The 14,447-nt window shown below is 37.7% G+C and overlaps 4 protein-coding genes across 4 annotated transcripts; 3 read left to right on the top strand and 1 right to left on the bottom strand.

Annotated features, from left to right (window-relative positions):
- Window positions 1-28: 28 nt before the first annotated feature.
- On the bottom strand, window positions 29-769 carry LOC112182399 (pectinesterase inhibitor 4). The gene has a single exon (XM_024320888.2). It carries the CDS (start codon window positions 733-735, stop codon window positions 160-162), a length of 576 nt encoding a protein of 191 aa, XP_024176656.1. The 5' UTR covers window positions 736-769; the 3' UTR covers window positions 29-159.
- A 6,449-nt stretch (window positions 770-7,218) lies between these two features.
- Window positions 7,219-7,977, top strand: LOC112200928 (21 kDa protein). Its single transcript, XM_024341969.2, has one exon. It carries the CDS (start codon window positions 7,280-7,282, stop codon window positions 7,874-7,876), a length of 597 nt encoding a protein of 198 aa, XP_024197737.1. The 5' UTR covers window positions 7,219-7,279; the 3' UTR covers window positions 7,877-7,977.
- Window positions 7,978-8,878: 901 nt separating this feature from the next.
- LOC112187042 (cyclin-dependent kinase F-4) lies at window positions 8,879-10,278 on the top strand. The gene has a single exon (XM_024325668.2). The coding sequence runs from the start codon at window positions 9,066-9,068 to the stop codon at window positions 10,206-10,208; it is 1,143 nt and encodes a 380-aa protein (XP_024181436.1). The 5' UTR covers window positions 8,879-9,065; the 3' UTR covers window positions 10,209-10,278.
- A 2,064-nt stretch (window positions 10,279-12,342) lies between these two features.
- LOC112187048 (21 kDa protein) lies at window positions 12,343-13,146 on the top strand. Its single transcript, XM_024325678.2, has one exon. It carries the CDS (start codon window positions 12,410-12,412, stop codon window positions 13,019-13,021), a length of 612 nt encoding a protein of 203 aa, XP_024181446.1. The 5' UTR covers window positions 12,343-12,409; the 3' UTR covers window positions 13,022-13,146.
- The last annotated feature ends 1,301 nt before the right edge of the window (window positions 13,147-14,447 follow it).

Raw genomic sequence — 14,447 nt, 5'->3', positions numbered from 1 at the left:
TCTTTATGTACAAGAAAATTAAACCACGTCCACAACGGCAAATTAATTAAAACGTCTATATAAGATCGGACTATAAACATCTATAATATACCAGCCAACACACGCATAACAAAGAACAGACAATGGGGATGAAGAAAGCACAAGGGTACGTTAACTGCACTAGTAACTGAGGTTGTTGATGAGAGATAAAGCATTGCTAGCCAATCTAGCAACAGTGAGAATGCTCTTATTAATGGTGTTCTTCACCGCCGCACTTACCTTCTGCTCATCGAATCCATCCGTACAGGTGTCCTCATCCGTCAGCGAAGCGCTAACCCAAGTCTTTATGTCATCCAAATGAAGTTGGACATCCGCATCTCCCAAATTTTTCATGGCAGTCACCGCCTGTTTGAGCTCATCGACGGAATCCTCAATGTTCTCTATGCAATCCTCCACTACCCCGGCCTCTGCTTTCGTCAATCCTTTCTTATTGGACAGCTTCGACACCGTGGAAGAGGCTTTTTTCGCGGCTTTTAGGGTTACGGAGAGGGCATAGTTGCAGAGCTTCTGAGGGTTTGATTTGACGGATCTGGCGTAGGTGGAGAGAGCCTTGTAGCAAATTTCTGGGTACGTGGTGGAGTTGCAGGCTGTTTTGACGTAGGTTTTGTAGGTTTGGCTCGAAGAAGAAGTAGCCGTGGTCGTGTTGATGAAGAGGATGAATAGGAGAAGAGTGGAGAGAAATGTGGGAGTTCCCATTTTTTATTTTGTTGGATATTGATGGATGTGTATGATGACATGACAATTATGAATTTATAGGTGAGTGTGGGATGTCGAAGCAACTTCCAATCCCAAATATCTTGTGTTTTTAATTAAGGGTAAGCAATAGATCGATGAGATGACAAGTACATGATCATTTGCTTATAAGGAGTGTTGCTTTTGGATCCCAACTATTTAAGAATAAGAAAAATTAGTTCTTAATCAGCTTAATATAATAGAGAATTATTATTAAAAGAACAATGTTCATGAGTCAATCTCTTAGATTAAACATGCTTAATTCATTGACTTTTAGACTTTTACAACAGTGTTTCCATTCCAGTATTCTCACAACTCTATGCTCAACTCATCGACTAAAGTGAACTTTGAAATTTTTTTGGTCAATAGTGAACTTTGAAATTAAGAACTGTTTTTGCACAACAAAAGGAAGTATCAACACCACTTTTTTTTTTTTTTTTCCTCTAGTTGTATCACTTGTATGTTCTTATTCATGGTGTTTTTAATCAATATTGTTGGCCCTCAGACAAGCGCTCTTAGCTACTATAGGTAGGTGCTTTGTTTGAGCTACTTAAGGTACTGGTGCAATGCCATTGAAATTCTTGAAAAAGTAAGTAGCTCATACAAAACAAAGTGTTCTAGTTACTTTCTAACTAATGTATGTCATGTTTTCCTCACTAATCTTATGCACTCTTGATACAAACGGCTTATATATAATTAAAAATGCGTGTTTATAAATTAAAGTTTTTTTTTTTTGCATCAAATGAATATGCAACCAGGAAATGAATACTAATAGAGTAATAGGAAGCAAATCACCAAGAAATCGGATAACAGTGTGTTTCACAAGGATGATATCGGCTGATCAATCTTGTAGCCGACGTGATAGCGGAGGCGCGTGGGCACTACTGCGTGAGTTCGAAGAAATACCGCAGTGACATGAGCCTATAATAGAGGTCATGCGCGCCCACCCTATCACATGTAGATACAGCATCAAATGACGTACGACCACTTAAAAAAGTCAAAACCATACAAGAACGTGCGGGAGGCATATCACATGTACGCATGCACTGTAGCCTAGCGTGACGGAAGGCGGTGTTCCGGGGCGGCTGAGGTGGGCTGGTGGGTTGCACTCCTCTACATCTCCGCCCACTCCTACATTGCTACGTTCTAGAGACCCGTCGGCCACTCATCGCTAGCCACCTAAGGGATTCGAGAGTATGGTAAGATAATCATCTATGTTGCATACTTGCATTATTAAGGGGAAGACTTGAGGAAAATAATTCTTGAATAATCAAAGTGCAACTGCTCGAGACATGGAGGTAATGTACTTATTAAGCTAAGGGTTTCCCTAATCCCATAATGCATGGAAGAAAGGATGGGTTTATGTTTTTGTAATAAAACAATGTGGTTTGTCAATGTGATACAAATCTCTTTTTTTTTTTTTTTTTTTAAAAGAGGTACTGGGAAGGACCACAAGGAGGCACGCAATGGCCTTTTTTACCCGAAATCCAGCACAGTGCCGCGCCAAAGACGCAGCGACACCCCCCCTCCGGGCATCGAGTACACCAAATAGGTGGGCTTGCCCTCCCCGCATAGTCTTTTCCATACACAAGGCATACAAATCTCTTTCTTTGAGATCGAGCTTCCCTAATTTGGGGCTCTAGAACTATTTCATAAATTTTTGCATTATTTCTGTAAAGGGCAATGATATAGGGCCTCAATGAGGTCTAAGATTTATGGTCTCAAATTCTAGGTGTCATGCTATGTAAGCAAATACTAATTTTATTTTCAATTTCACATAATATATCTTGCCACATCATACTATTGCAATACCAACTTTACTATTTTATATTTCCTTTTAGATGTTAGGGGTGAATCAATTATATTAATGAATTTAATTAGGTGACGAAAAAAAAAATCTGCTATTAATTATGTATTAATTTAAGAGATATGTCTTCAAATTCTTTAACCAATATTTTTCTTCATTTATTTAAATTATTTCCTATAATTTTTCTTTCCAAATAGCATAAATATATTGAATTAGGTGTCAAGAAATAGGCAATAACTTTATTGATTAATTTCATCCAAAAAAATAGCATTAATAAATTGAATTTGGAAAATACATATGTCTAAATTAAGAGGTAAGTACCAATGCTTGGTGGTTCAAGTGGTAAAGAGCTTGTTCCCCTTAAGCAAGGTCTCGAGTTCGAACCTTGTGAATGGAGCAGCCAGTATTGGGCCGGAGAGCTTCCCCCCTAAATGGGGTCCGACCCGGCTCTAGAGGGATTAGTCCTTACCTACGGGTGGGGGATACATTGGTTTAACCAAATTTTTTTTTTTAAATTAAGAGGTAAGAAAAAAATTTCATGTTAGTAGCATTCATTAATTATCATTTACAATCTAAATACAAGGAAAATAAACAAATAGAAAATAATAAACTAAAATATAACGTTTAAACCCTAGCTACATAAAGAGAAAAGAATGAACATAAGAACATATAGAATGATATAACTATGTATTTTTCACATTATATTTTCAAACTTTACATAAACGCAATAAAGGTTGAACTCATATACATGTGTTATGCAAATCTATTGATCAAATGTATGTGCAAATCTATTGATTGAATTACATGAAATTTTTTCTATTCTTGGCATTGTTATTTAAATCTAAGCATGAGTGTAATGAAAAGAAAGAAAAAAAGACAAAATAATTTTTTCTTTTAGGAAAAAAAAATCAAAATAACTTAGAGACATTAGATTTTGGAAGGCTAAAATTGTATTTTTCTCAAGAATTACATGGCATAATTTGACAAATAAGTGATGTGTGTAGGTGACATGACATGACACCTAATATTGAGACCATAAATCTTAGGTCTCATTGAGACCACAAATCATTTTCCTTCTGTAAATATGTAATCAGAAGTTTGTGCTGCCTAATGCTCCTCTTTTTCAGGTTATATTCAATTGTTTTTGGACCCCTTAATTGATTAAAAAAAAATTCCAATGATCTGGCTAGTGATTTATTAAATGCATTGCACAATTGGATCATGTTTTTCAATTGTGAATTAAGACCTATTACGGACAAATTAGGTTTACAATGCATGTATTTCTATTTGCACTTATATGGCCTTTATACCAAGCACCAACTGTTACTAGGTCAAGGTCGAGGAATTAACGACATTCATATTTTGACTTCTTTATACTACTTCCATTTTTGAAGTTTCTCTTATAGCTAGAAAAATCTTATCGATCAGTTATATTCCTAATAGCCTCCACCAATATCATGAAACTTGATATTAATTGGTACATGCAATACAGTTCATAAACAATCCTGGGCTGAGTGAGCTCGGTACAGACATATGTTGCTTCTTGATCCTTCGTTGTCAGCTCTTCATTTCATTCGGGGCTGAATGAAAGATATTGTTGAATTATTAATGCTCACCTACTTATATTTGGAAATATGAGCTGACTTACAACGTTGTGAGATAAATTAGTTTTATCTAGCGGACTAGCGATGAAAAATGGCACAATAATAATTGAACCTAGCTAATGTATGAGATGAGCCATTGATTCACACACTTAGAAACTCCTAAGCATAACTAAGGGATAAGAGAAACGACATAAGTTAGATAAGGAACAAAGAAATTTAGCAACCAAGACAAGATTTAATGGGTTGATTGCTCATGCTACGATGATTTCTAGACTTATTTCAGGACATATACAAGCTTCTAGTCATCTTGCTAAGGGATGCATGCATAATCTTTTACAAGACTTTTGAGTTGTAAAAAGTTTTGGTACTCAATGTAATCCATGTCGTACGTACTCCTGTAATAATTGACGTAAATGGCCTGCTCCTCCTTTTGGTTGGGTTAAGATTAATTCAGATGGGCTTGGAAAAGTGGCTCCAACCTTGGTAGTTATGGGGCTGTTTTTCGTGACTATATAGGGGACTTTCTCGGAGCTTTTTCTTCAAATATAGACATCCCTAGCTTAGTTGCAGCAGAGGTTATGGTAGTTATTAAAGCTATCGAGTTAGCATGGATCCGGGATTGGAAGCATATATGGCTAGAAGTGGATTCCTCTATTGTTCTTAATTTTCTTCGCTCTCCTCATTTGTTGCCATGACAATTTAGAGTAGAGTGGATGAATTGTTTGCACCGCATTTCTCAGATGCATTTCCGATCCTCACTTATATTTCAAGAAGGTAACAAAGTTGCTAACATCTTAACAAATCATGGTACCATGCTAACAAGTTTAGTTTAGTGTGATTTGACTCCTCCGTTCATTGTTTCGGCTTGCAATAGTGACCGTTTCGGTGTTTCTCAATTTTATTTTCGTTAATTTGTTTTCTTTAATGTTTGATGTATTCTATAATGGATGGTCTAGTTTCGTCCCCACTTATTGTATATGTTTTTTTCTTTAATAATATGGAGCTGTAAAAAGGTTTTTGCCTCTTTTATCCCTCATTGAGCCAAAAAAAAAAAAAGTTTAGCAACCAAGTATTTTTCATATAATATAATTTAGCGAAAACTCTACCATATTCAGATATATAATACACATTTTACAATTTTCGGTCGTTTAATTAGCTAAAAATTATGTGTGTGTGTGTGTATTTTAAATAAATAGAGGATTAGACGATATTAACTCCTCTACAACAGTCGATTTTGGGTGTCAAGCACCCTCCCACATCCCCGAAGGAAAGGAGGCTATCACAACCGGGAACCCACCGCCCATCCCTCCATTTAATTTTATTAAAAAATAAAGGATAAAAAAATACAAAGAGGAAAGGGGACCAAACCAAAACATTTCCCAGAAAAAGCAATAACAGAAGAAGAAAAAAGAATACTCCTCCAACAGAGAGTAAAAAGAAATCATACGGTGTGCAGCAATTGTGATTACTATGTAGAAACAGTTCGCACAATGAAACATTGATTGTATTGTGGCGAATATATGAAGCTCCAAAAGCATCGCGTGACAACAACCAGTAAATCTCTATCGGTGGAAATAAGAACCAAGAAAGAGACGGAGAATCTAAACCCAAGTTGGCGAGACCATCAGCAGCCGCATTAGTCTCCCAGAGAACATGAGAGCAGCGAAATTGCATTACTCGAAGACGAGCTAGGCAATTACGTCAAGAGATTCGCATAGGCCAAGGAAGGATAAGGATGATGACGTGAGACAATTAACAACAACGGGGCGGCTCAAGATCATGTCGACAAGAATGCTATCTATCATATCTCCAATGTGGCCCTATTCAATAATGAGAATCGACAAATTCAGTGTCCCAAAATTTTAAAAAACTTTCAAACAAGTTATACCAGGATTGTTAGCTAAGCATACCAACAAGAATTGCACAAATGACCTATATATTGATTCACAACATGTAATCTCCAAGTTAAGATCAATCTTTAAGGTATCTTCCTTAATTTGCTTGGTCATAACATGGAATTCTATCTCCACTTGATTGACCAATTTAGCTCAACTTTATGGCATTTGGATTTTTGCTGAATAATTAATATCTAGTTTGATTTTCATGCATGTTCCTTTCATACAACGAATTCCTCTTTGAAGGGGCCGATGTATATATCAAGTTGCAGAAAGACACTAGTCTATTGTTTCATCAATCAAACCTCATTCAATCATAAGTCTAGAGATAGGTTCGAGTCGCTTTTGTATCACTGTTGTAATAACAAAGTTCAACATGAATACAATTCTCTTTGGATATGGCAACGTGTTATAACTTGCAGTATGAGTTATCCGAGATGAACTATGATTCCTAGTCTTTGTATATTTGTGTTTGTGATAAGAATCACACAAACATAAGAAGAAGTCCAAACAACTTGGTAACCAAGTAAATATCATCAGATAAACATATAGTGTAGCAGTTCGAATAGAATACATTAGCCTCTTATGGGGAGGACTCTAATTGATTTGTTCACTATATAAACAAGGTCCCTGTGACCTCTCTTGTTACGAGCATATTCAGGTAATCTAGCCCCATAGATAATCGCGAGTTATAGAGAGAATCACAGAAGCTCTTGTTATTTCCAGAAATTCTTGTTCTTCAGCAATGGCCTCCTTTTCTTCACAAGCTGGTATTGGTCTTCAGCCTGCAAGACGTTCACGTACAAATTGTTTTCTTCATGCACTTGTATCATGATTGATGTGTTATCCTTGTTTTGTATGTCTATTGTGTTGATCTAATATGCAATTGTATGATCTTCAGGTTTTATCTTTAAGTTAACAACTGTTCCTTTCGGACAAGTATTGGACCCATATTAATTGACCCACCAATCGGGCAAATTGCACCAAGTTAATATCAAGAAATGAACATGTGAGAAACATATAATCCAAAAAAACCTTTGCAAGCAGTAGATGATATGCCATGTATATCCAGATGAAATTTTCATTTATTTTATTTTTGTGTGTACGTGGTCGGTTTGTTCCTATAAATTGGTACCTTTGGCTCCCTAATTTCATATCACTCCCCTCTCTCCCAAAATTTGAAAAGAGAATCAAAGAAAGAAATGGCCTCCTCATCTTTCACATCTCTTCTTATAGTACTTTCCATTAGTTGCTGCATATTCTACTCAACCTCAGCAGCTAGAGACCTTCCACCAAAAACCAACACTGAGTTCATGAAAACATCTTGTAGTGCAACAAGATACCCAAAACTTTGTCTTACTTCCCTTGCAAGCCAAGCAACTGCAATCCAAACAAGTCCGAAACTCATGGCGGCTGCAGCCCTTAGCGTGACACTTTCCTCTGCTAAATCAACCTCTACCATGATGTTGAGTCTCTCCCACAGCCACGGAATGAAGCCTAGAGAAGTTGCTGCCATGAGGGACTGCGTTGAAGTGTTGAGCGATTCTGTGGACGAGCTTCAGAGGTCTATTTCCGAGATGGCTAACTTTAAGAGCTCGGATTTTGAGATGATGATAAGTGATGTACAAACTTGGGTTAGCGCGGCCTTAACGGATGAGAGTACCTGCACAGATGGGTTTGCTGGAAATGGGTTGAACGGGAATTTGAAGACTGTTGTGAGGGGGAAGATTGTAAACATTGCACAATTGACTAGCAATGCCTTGGCCTTAATCAACAGATACGCCTCAGTTCATGGTTAAAGTTGTCTCCATGTTCTCAATTACTGAATATGTTTGTTCGATCTTAAAGCGGTATTGTAATTGTTATATATATGTAAATGATTAAGGTGTAAATTTTTACACGGTGCATGTTTGCTCAACAAGTAACTACTGACTAGCTAGGGAGTGGAACGTAACTAGCTAGAGAAAATCATCAAGAACCCTGGTAACTTTTTAATAGAAGGTGACAGCAGGCTAATCCTTGTCTAAAATTGGGGCGGCCATGGTTCCAGGTCGCTCTTGGTTGTCTGATTTTCTAGAGAAAGAACACATTTTCCGTCATGTTAAAGTCCAATGGTTTCTTAGGGGTCCAAGCTAAACTGCAAGTCGCCGAGTCGGGTTCATCAACTTGGCTAATGGCGGCTATCGTATTGGTCAACATGACCCAGAATGAAAACAGAGTTGATATGTCACACTACCTGCAGTCGTATATATGAATGTGGTCCATGTGGATGTGCGATGGTCGATGTCCTCGTCACAATGTCCCCTACCAAGAAGCCAGTAGTACAACCCTTGGTTTTGATGGTAACTTTGTTGAAAATACTCTTTTGGAGCATGATATGATTTTCACTTGAATCAATAGATTTGTGTCTCATATGGGATTGAATATCCAACTCTCTGGCCATCTTCATTAATCTTAGTGGGTTCATCTGTGTTCAAGTGAGGATTCAGATTTGAGAAAAAGAGTCATAAAAGATGTTGTACTAGTGTCGATATGTTAGTTGCAGATTGCTGCCAAAAGCTTTTCCCTAAACTTGCTTATCAATCAACCTGGCCAGTCAGTCAATATTACATGACTTGACCAAATTTAGCCATTAAAAAAAATAATAATAAATAAAACTTCGATTTGTCATTTAACGTACTCTTTATCATTTGATCAGGACCGTCCCTTTTATTTAGCCACTAAGACCTGCAGGGTTAATAACCGAATCCCCAAAGAATTAGGAGATCACTCTATGCCCTGACAGAATAGAAGATTAGAAGTAATCCAAATCCTCAAAGACTTGGGAGAACACTCTCTCCTACATTCAACAGGATTGAAGTGATAGAAATCTATAAAACATATATACCATACCCTCTTGGCTCTTCACTTTTAGTAATCAGAACCAAGTCATCAAGGCGGGTACCGCCATCCTCAAGTACTCACCGCTTGTGTTTCTCCAGTGGAAGAATGGAGAGGTACGAGTTAATAAAGAAAGTTGGCCATGGAGCATTTGGGACTGTCTGGCGAGCTAAAAATAAGCAGACTGGTGAAGTTGTTGCAATTAAAGAACTCAAGAAAAGATACTATTCATGGGATGAGTGCATCAGTCTTCGAGAAGTTAAGTCATTGCAGAAAATGAATCATCCAAACATTGTGGAGCTAAAACATTTGATCCTATCAGAAAATAATATTTTGTACTTTGTGTTCGACTATATGGAGTTCAACCTGTACCAGCTTATGAAAGATAAGGTAATGCCTTTCCCTGAATCTCAAGTGAGAGATTGGTGTTTAGAAGTTTTCAAAGGCCTTGCTCATATGCATCAACGCGGATATTTTCATCGCGATCTAAAGCCGGAGAACTTGTTGCTTAACAAAGATTTCAAAATCAAGATTGCAGATCTTGGTTTTGCTCGGGAAATCGATTCCCAACCACCCCATACTGAATATGTGTCGACACGCTGGTACCGAGCTCCGGAACTCTTGTTCCCAGGTTTGTATAGCTCTAAAGTTGATATGTGGGCAATGGGTGCAATCATGGCCGAGTTGCTTACTCTCCGCCCTCTATTTCCTGGTATTAGTCAAGCAGATGAAATGTACAAAATTTGCAGTGTACTTGGCACACCAACCGAGGATTCATGGGCCGATGGGCTTCGTCTTGCAAGAGATATGAACTACCAGTTTCCACAGTTGGCTCGTGTTCATCTTTCGTCACTTATTCCATCAGTTAGTGATCATGCAATTAGCCTCATTAGTTCACTTTGTTCTTGGGACCCTTCCAAGAGGCCAACAGCTGCAGAGGCCCCCCACCATCCTTTCTTCCAGAGTTGCTATTATCAGTATTATGTTCCTCCACCTCTTCGTTGTCACAAATCAACAACTGCTGGAGCAACAAGGGGAGCGTCGGAGCAGCAAAAATATCTGCCTCCTGGAAAGAGAGTCGATCATATTCCTACCTTAGTGAACAAGGGAAGGAACGTTGCACGCGGTACTATGGGGAAGCCGCTGCATCCGCGTCCCATGAAAGCTGGAGTCCAATGGATTGGCAAGTCAAGAGAATCAAGTCAATCAACCGTTACATTGTCAACAACTAAAAGCATAAGTAGTTTTTGATAAGCAATCCATCAATGCAAAGCAATGAATTGCATTTACCTCATCTTGATTACCATCTTTATTTCTCTGATCATCAACTATTAGTATCAATGTTTCTTAGTTGTCAATTGCTTGATCTTAATGTCTTAATTGTATTGATGGTAATTGCTGACCTATAGGATCTAAACTGACTATCAGTCCTATAGTGTACTTATTGTAATAGCAGATCTTTAGGATCTAAATTGATCCTCAGTCTTGTATATAAGTTGAAACACATCAATGAGAAAGTATGAAACATTTTTCTCCCAATCTTCTTTATGGTATCTAGAGCCTCTTTCTAACGACATCATCCCTTTCCTCTTTTTTTTTTTTTTTCTCTACTCTTTCTTTTCCTCTCTCAAGATCAAATGGCCACTCCAAACACCACCACCACCTTCAATTTCCTCACCATCAGCTTGATCGGACTAACTACTCACTATGGTTAGCTCAAATCACTCCCTTACTCAAGATGTTGAGAATATATACATCCCACATGAGAAAAATGGGACATTGCCTATGAGTTTATAAGGGTTTGGGCCACTCTATCCATTGCCAATTGGTTTTGGATGTGAACCCCAAATTACTTTATCATGATATCAGAGCAGGTTACCCACGTGTGCATGCCTAACGGCCACACGGGCTTCACATCACCTAAAAGTTGTCCACATGTATAGCTTGAAAATTTGTTACACATGCGGGGGCGTGTTGAGAATATATACATCCCACATAAGAAAAATGGCAAGATCCTAAGATCAAGCAATTGACAATTCAGAGTAATAAAGATGGTAATTAAGGTGAGGTAAATGCAATTCATTGCTGTGCATTAATGGATCAGTTTTTAAGTTTTCCTTAATTGAATAAGTCTTGTAATTTGGTTATACGTGAGTATCATTTTGTTTTGTCCTTAGCTTTATACCCTCGAAATGACTAAAATGTTTGAAGGAACTAGCAAGGTGTGTAAGCCTATGTGCAACACTATTTGCTTCACGGTAAATATGTCGAATTTCCACAGATTGAAAAGCAATTTGGTTATACGTGAGTATCATTTTCTTTTGTCCTTAGCTTTATACCCTCAAAATGACTGAAATGTCTGAAGGAACTAGCAAGGTGTGCAAGCCTATGTGCAACACCATTTACTTCAAGGTAAATATGTCGAATTTCCACAGATTGAAAAGCAGTTAATTAAGTATATGCATGTTATTAATTTTGTAGTCCTTGTAGGTTTACTAGTTAGCTTGAAAACTTCGCCGATGATTGAAAAATACGAGTCTTGTTGCATGTACTGGGTTTTACACTTATACATGAACAAAACTCCTTGATTTTATCATCATTATAGATTTTACCCATAGTTTTTCTTTTACTTTGAGAATAGGAAGTCAATATAAAACATGGGAGGCCAGAAAAACATGAATAAAACTGGAGAACTTAGAACGCTAATCATTCACAAAGAACCAACAATCAAGGGATCCATCAAGGACCAATGCTCCATGGTTTAACACAGCATATGGATGCAGACCACTGGGAAAGGGCTGAATGTAAACATATTATCGAGTTTTTTTGACAAAAAAAAAGTGTTAAGATATTTGTAGGCCTATAAGGTTCAAGAAATATCTTTCTACTAAAAATATAAAAAGCCTAAAATTGATCGACATGCCCCATTTGGTATCTGTAGGACAATAATTTTGCATGATCTTTATTTGCTCCATATATGATATTTTTCAAACTTCCTCCTTATTTTATCAAAGATATCCTTCCGTTTCTTGTCCCTTTCAGACAATAAATTCCGTTTGGATTTGCTCCAAAATGGGGAAAGGCAGATTTTCACAAGTCGGCCAATGTTTTTCACCATTCAAGCTGCGCTTAACTACAAAATTTAAAGATGAGCGTAACTGGAAGGAACATGCTTTCGTTTCACATCGCTTTGTAGACTTAAATTTCTCCAAGTTGAGGAAGCAAAAACACCAACAACTACTTTCTGGCTAAAGGAAGGATGTATTTTTAGCATTTGGGGCCCCAAAGAAAATAGATATTTGTCTAATTTGATCCTAGACGGCTAAGGATTATCACAAATTGGTGTTGCTTCTTCTTTCTTTTTGGTTCTATAAATCAGTACTTTTCCCTCTCCTTTCATCACTCCACTGCTAAATACTCTGCTGCCTAAGTATTGAAACAGACAGAAACAGATGGAACCCTCATTTTCTAAACATTTCTTTACATCTTCTCTCATAGTACTACTCTTCACTACTTGTAGCATATTCTGCTCAATCTCAGCAGCTAGAGACCTTGCCCCGAAAACCAATACCGAGTTCATTAAAACATCTTGTGGTGCAACAACCTATCCAAAACTCTGCCTTGCCTCTCTCTCAAGCCAAGCAAGTGTCATCCAAACAAGTCCTAAACTTATTGCTTGTGCAGCCCTTAATGTGACACTTTCGTCTGCTAAATCAACCTCCACTATGATGTTAAGGCTCTCCCACGGCCATGGCATGAAGCCTAGAGAAGTTGCTGCCATGAGGGACTGCGTCGAACTGTTGAGTGACTCGGTGGACGAGCTTCAGAGGTCTATTTCGAAGATGGTTAACTTTAGGAGTTCTGGGTTTGAGCTTATGATAAGTGATGTTCAAACTTGGGTTAGTGCTGCCTTGACGGATGAGGGCACCTGCTCGGATGGGTTTGCTGGAAATGGATTGAATGGGAATTTGAAGACTGTTGTGAGGGGTCGGATTGTGAACATTGCACAATTGACTAGCAATGCCTTGGCTTTGATTAACAGATACGCCTCGGTTCATAGTTGAATAATATAGTTTTGATGGAAGATGTTAAATTCTATGTGATTTAGATGTGATTGCCGTTGTATGCGTTCAAATATATAAGCTGAAACCCCTAGACTAAACAAGTTCCCACCAAGGATTCTATGTGATTTAGATGCGAATGCTTTTGATTCAAATAAGACAAAAGCCATATAATCTAGAAAGATTAATTAGACTAGCATGGAGGCTAATAGCTTCTTTCGGCAGCCATTCTTAATGTTGTTTTTATGAATTGCCATATCCAAACTAGATTCTTAATTAATCCAGTTTATGCAACTTTACAGATACCGAACTTTATAATTTTCTTTTTCTAAAAAAGAAAAAAAAAAGGTGTTTTTCCAAGACTATAAAGACTATGATTTCTACCCAAAACCCAAAACGTATCGTGGACAATTTTTAGCTAAAATTGTATGTTCTTATTTTTTAATAATTTTTTCTACTCTCAAATAATGATTTTTAACCACTTTTTTGAACTAAAAAAACTAAAAAATCATGATCCAATTTTCCTTTTATGATTTTTTAAAATTAGAAAACTGTTCAAGTAAATTCAAAATATCTGTCTGGCCCAAACTCTAGGTTACTTGACCTAGTTGTAATAGAGTTTTGTTAGAGAAATTCTTGGAGATATTCATAGATATCCGATTAATTGTACAATTACTTTTCCTTGTACAACTCTGATTTTATGTTTTATAATTCTCTATATAAAGAGGCCCCTATTATCAATGAAAGCACGAGTCAATTCTCTCCTAATTTCAGTTTTCCTTCAACACGTTATCAGCACGACGTCCTAACCCTGAAACAAATAGCTAAAACCCTGAATCCGAATACAAAACCTTGAAACCTTTTCTACCTCCGCCACACAATTTGAAGCCCTCAACCCCTCGACCCCACGAATCCAGAACCTACGGCAGAACCACCAGAACCGGCCTGAAACCTACCGAACCGGCCACTGGAAGCTCCAAACCACCTGCAGCAAATACTCTACCGGTTCACCACCTTTCGGACCTCCTATTTCCACCAAATTTTTCCAGCAAAAGCATTTCAACTCCAGGATTCAGGAAGCGAAGGAAAATCACTGAAAACCGGCCTAGAAGTTGATGAACCAGGGCCAAAACCTTCTGCAGAAAAACCGGCAGAAGAAGAAGAAGGAAAAAAGAAGAAGGGAGAAGGTAGCCCAAGGCCCAGCGGCTGATTTGGTGCTTGAATGCAACTTACGCGCAATAAGGGCATGGTCATCAAAGAAGTGAGAAATATTTAAACCCGAAATTATCGTACCACAGGGATTGAAAAGCTAACTTCAATTATTGGTTATGCCGATTACTAAGTCACCAACAATTTAACAAACAAAACCTAGAAAAATATCACCAAGCTATTTACATGCCCGACTCGGAACAACTAAGCCTAAAATTGG

The sequence above is a fragment of the Rosa chinensis genome, chromosome 1 (genome assembly GCF_002994745.2).
Source record: "Rosa chinensis cultivar Old Blush chromosome 1, RchiOBHm-V2, whole genome shotgun sequence".
NCBI classification, from domain to species: domain Eukaryota; kingdom Viridiplantae; phylum Streptophyta; class Magnoliopsida; order Rosales; family Rosaceae; genus Rosa; species Rosa chinensis.
The sequence above is the reverse complement of the archived record's forward strand: the minus strand, read 5'-3'. Positions and strand labels throughout refer to the sequence as shown.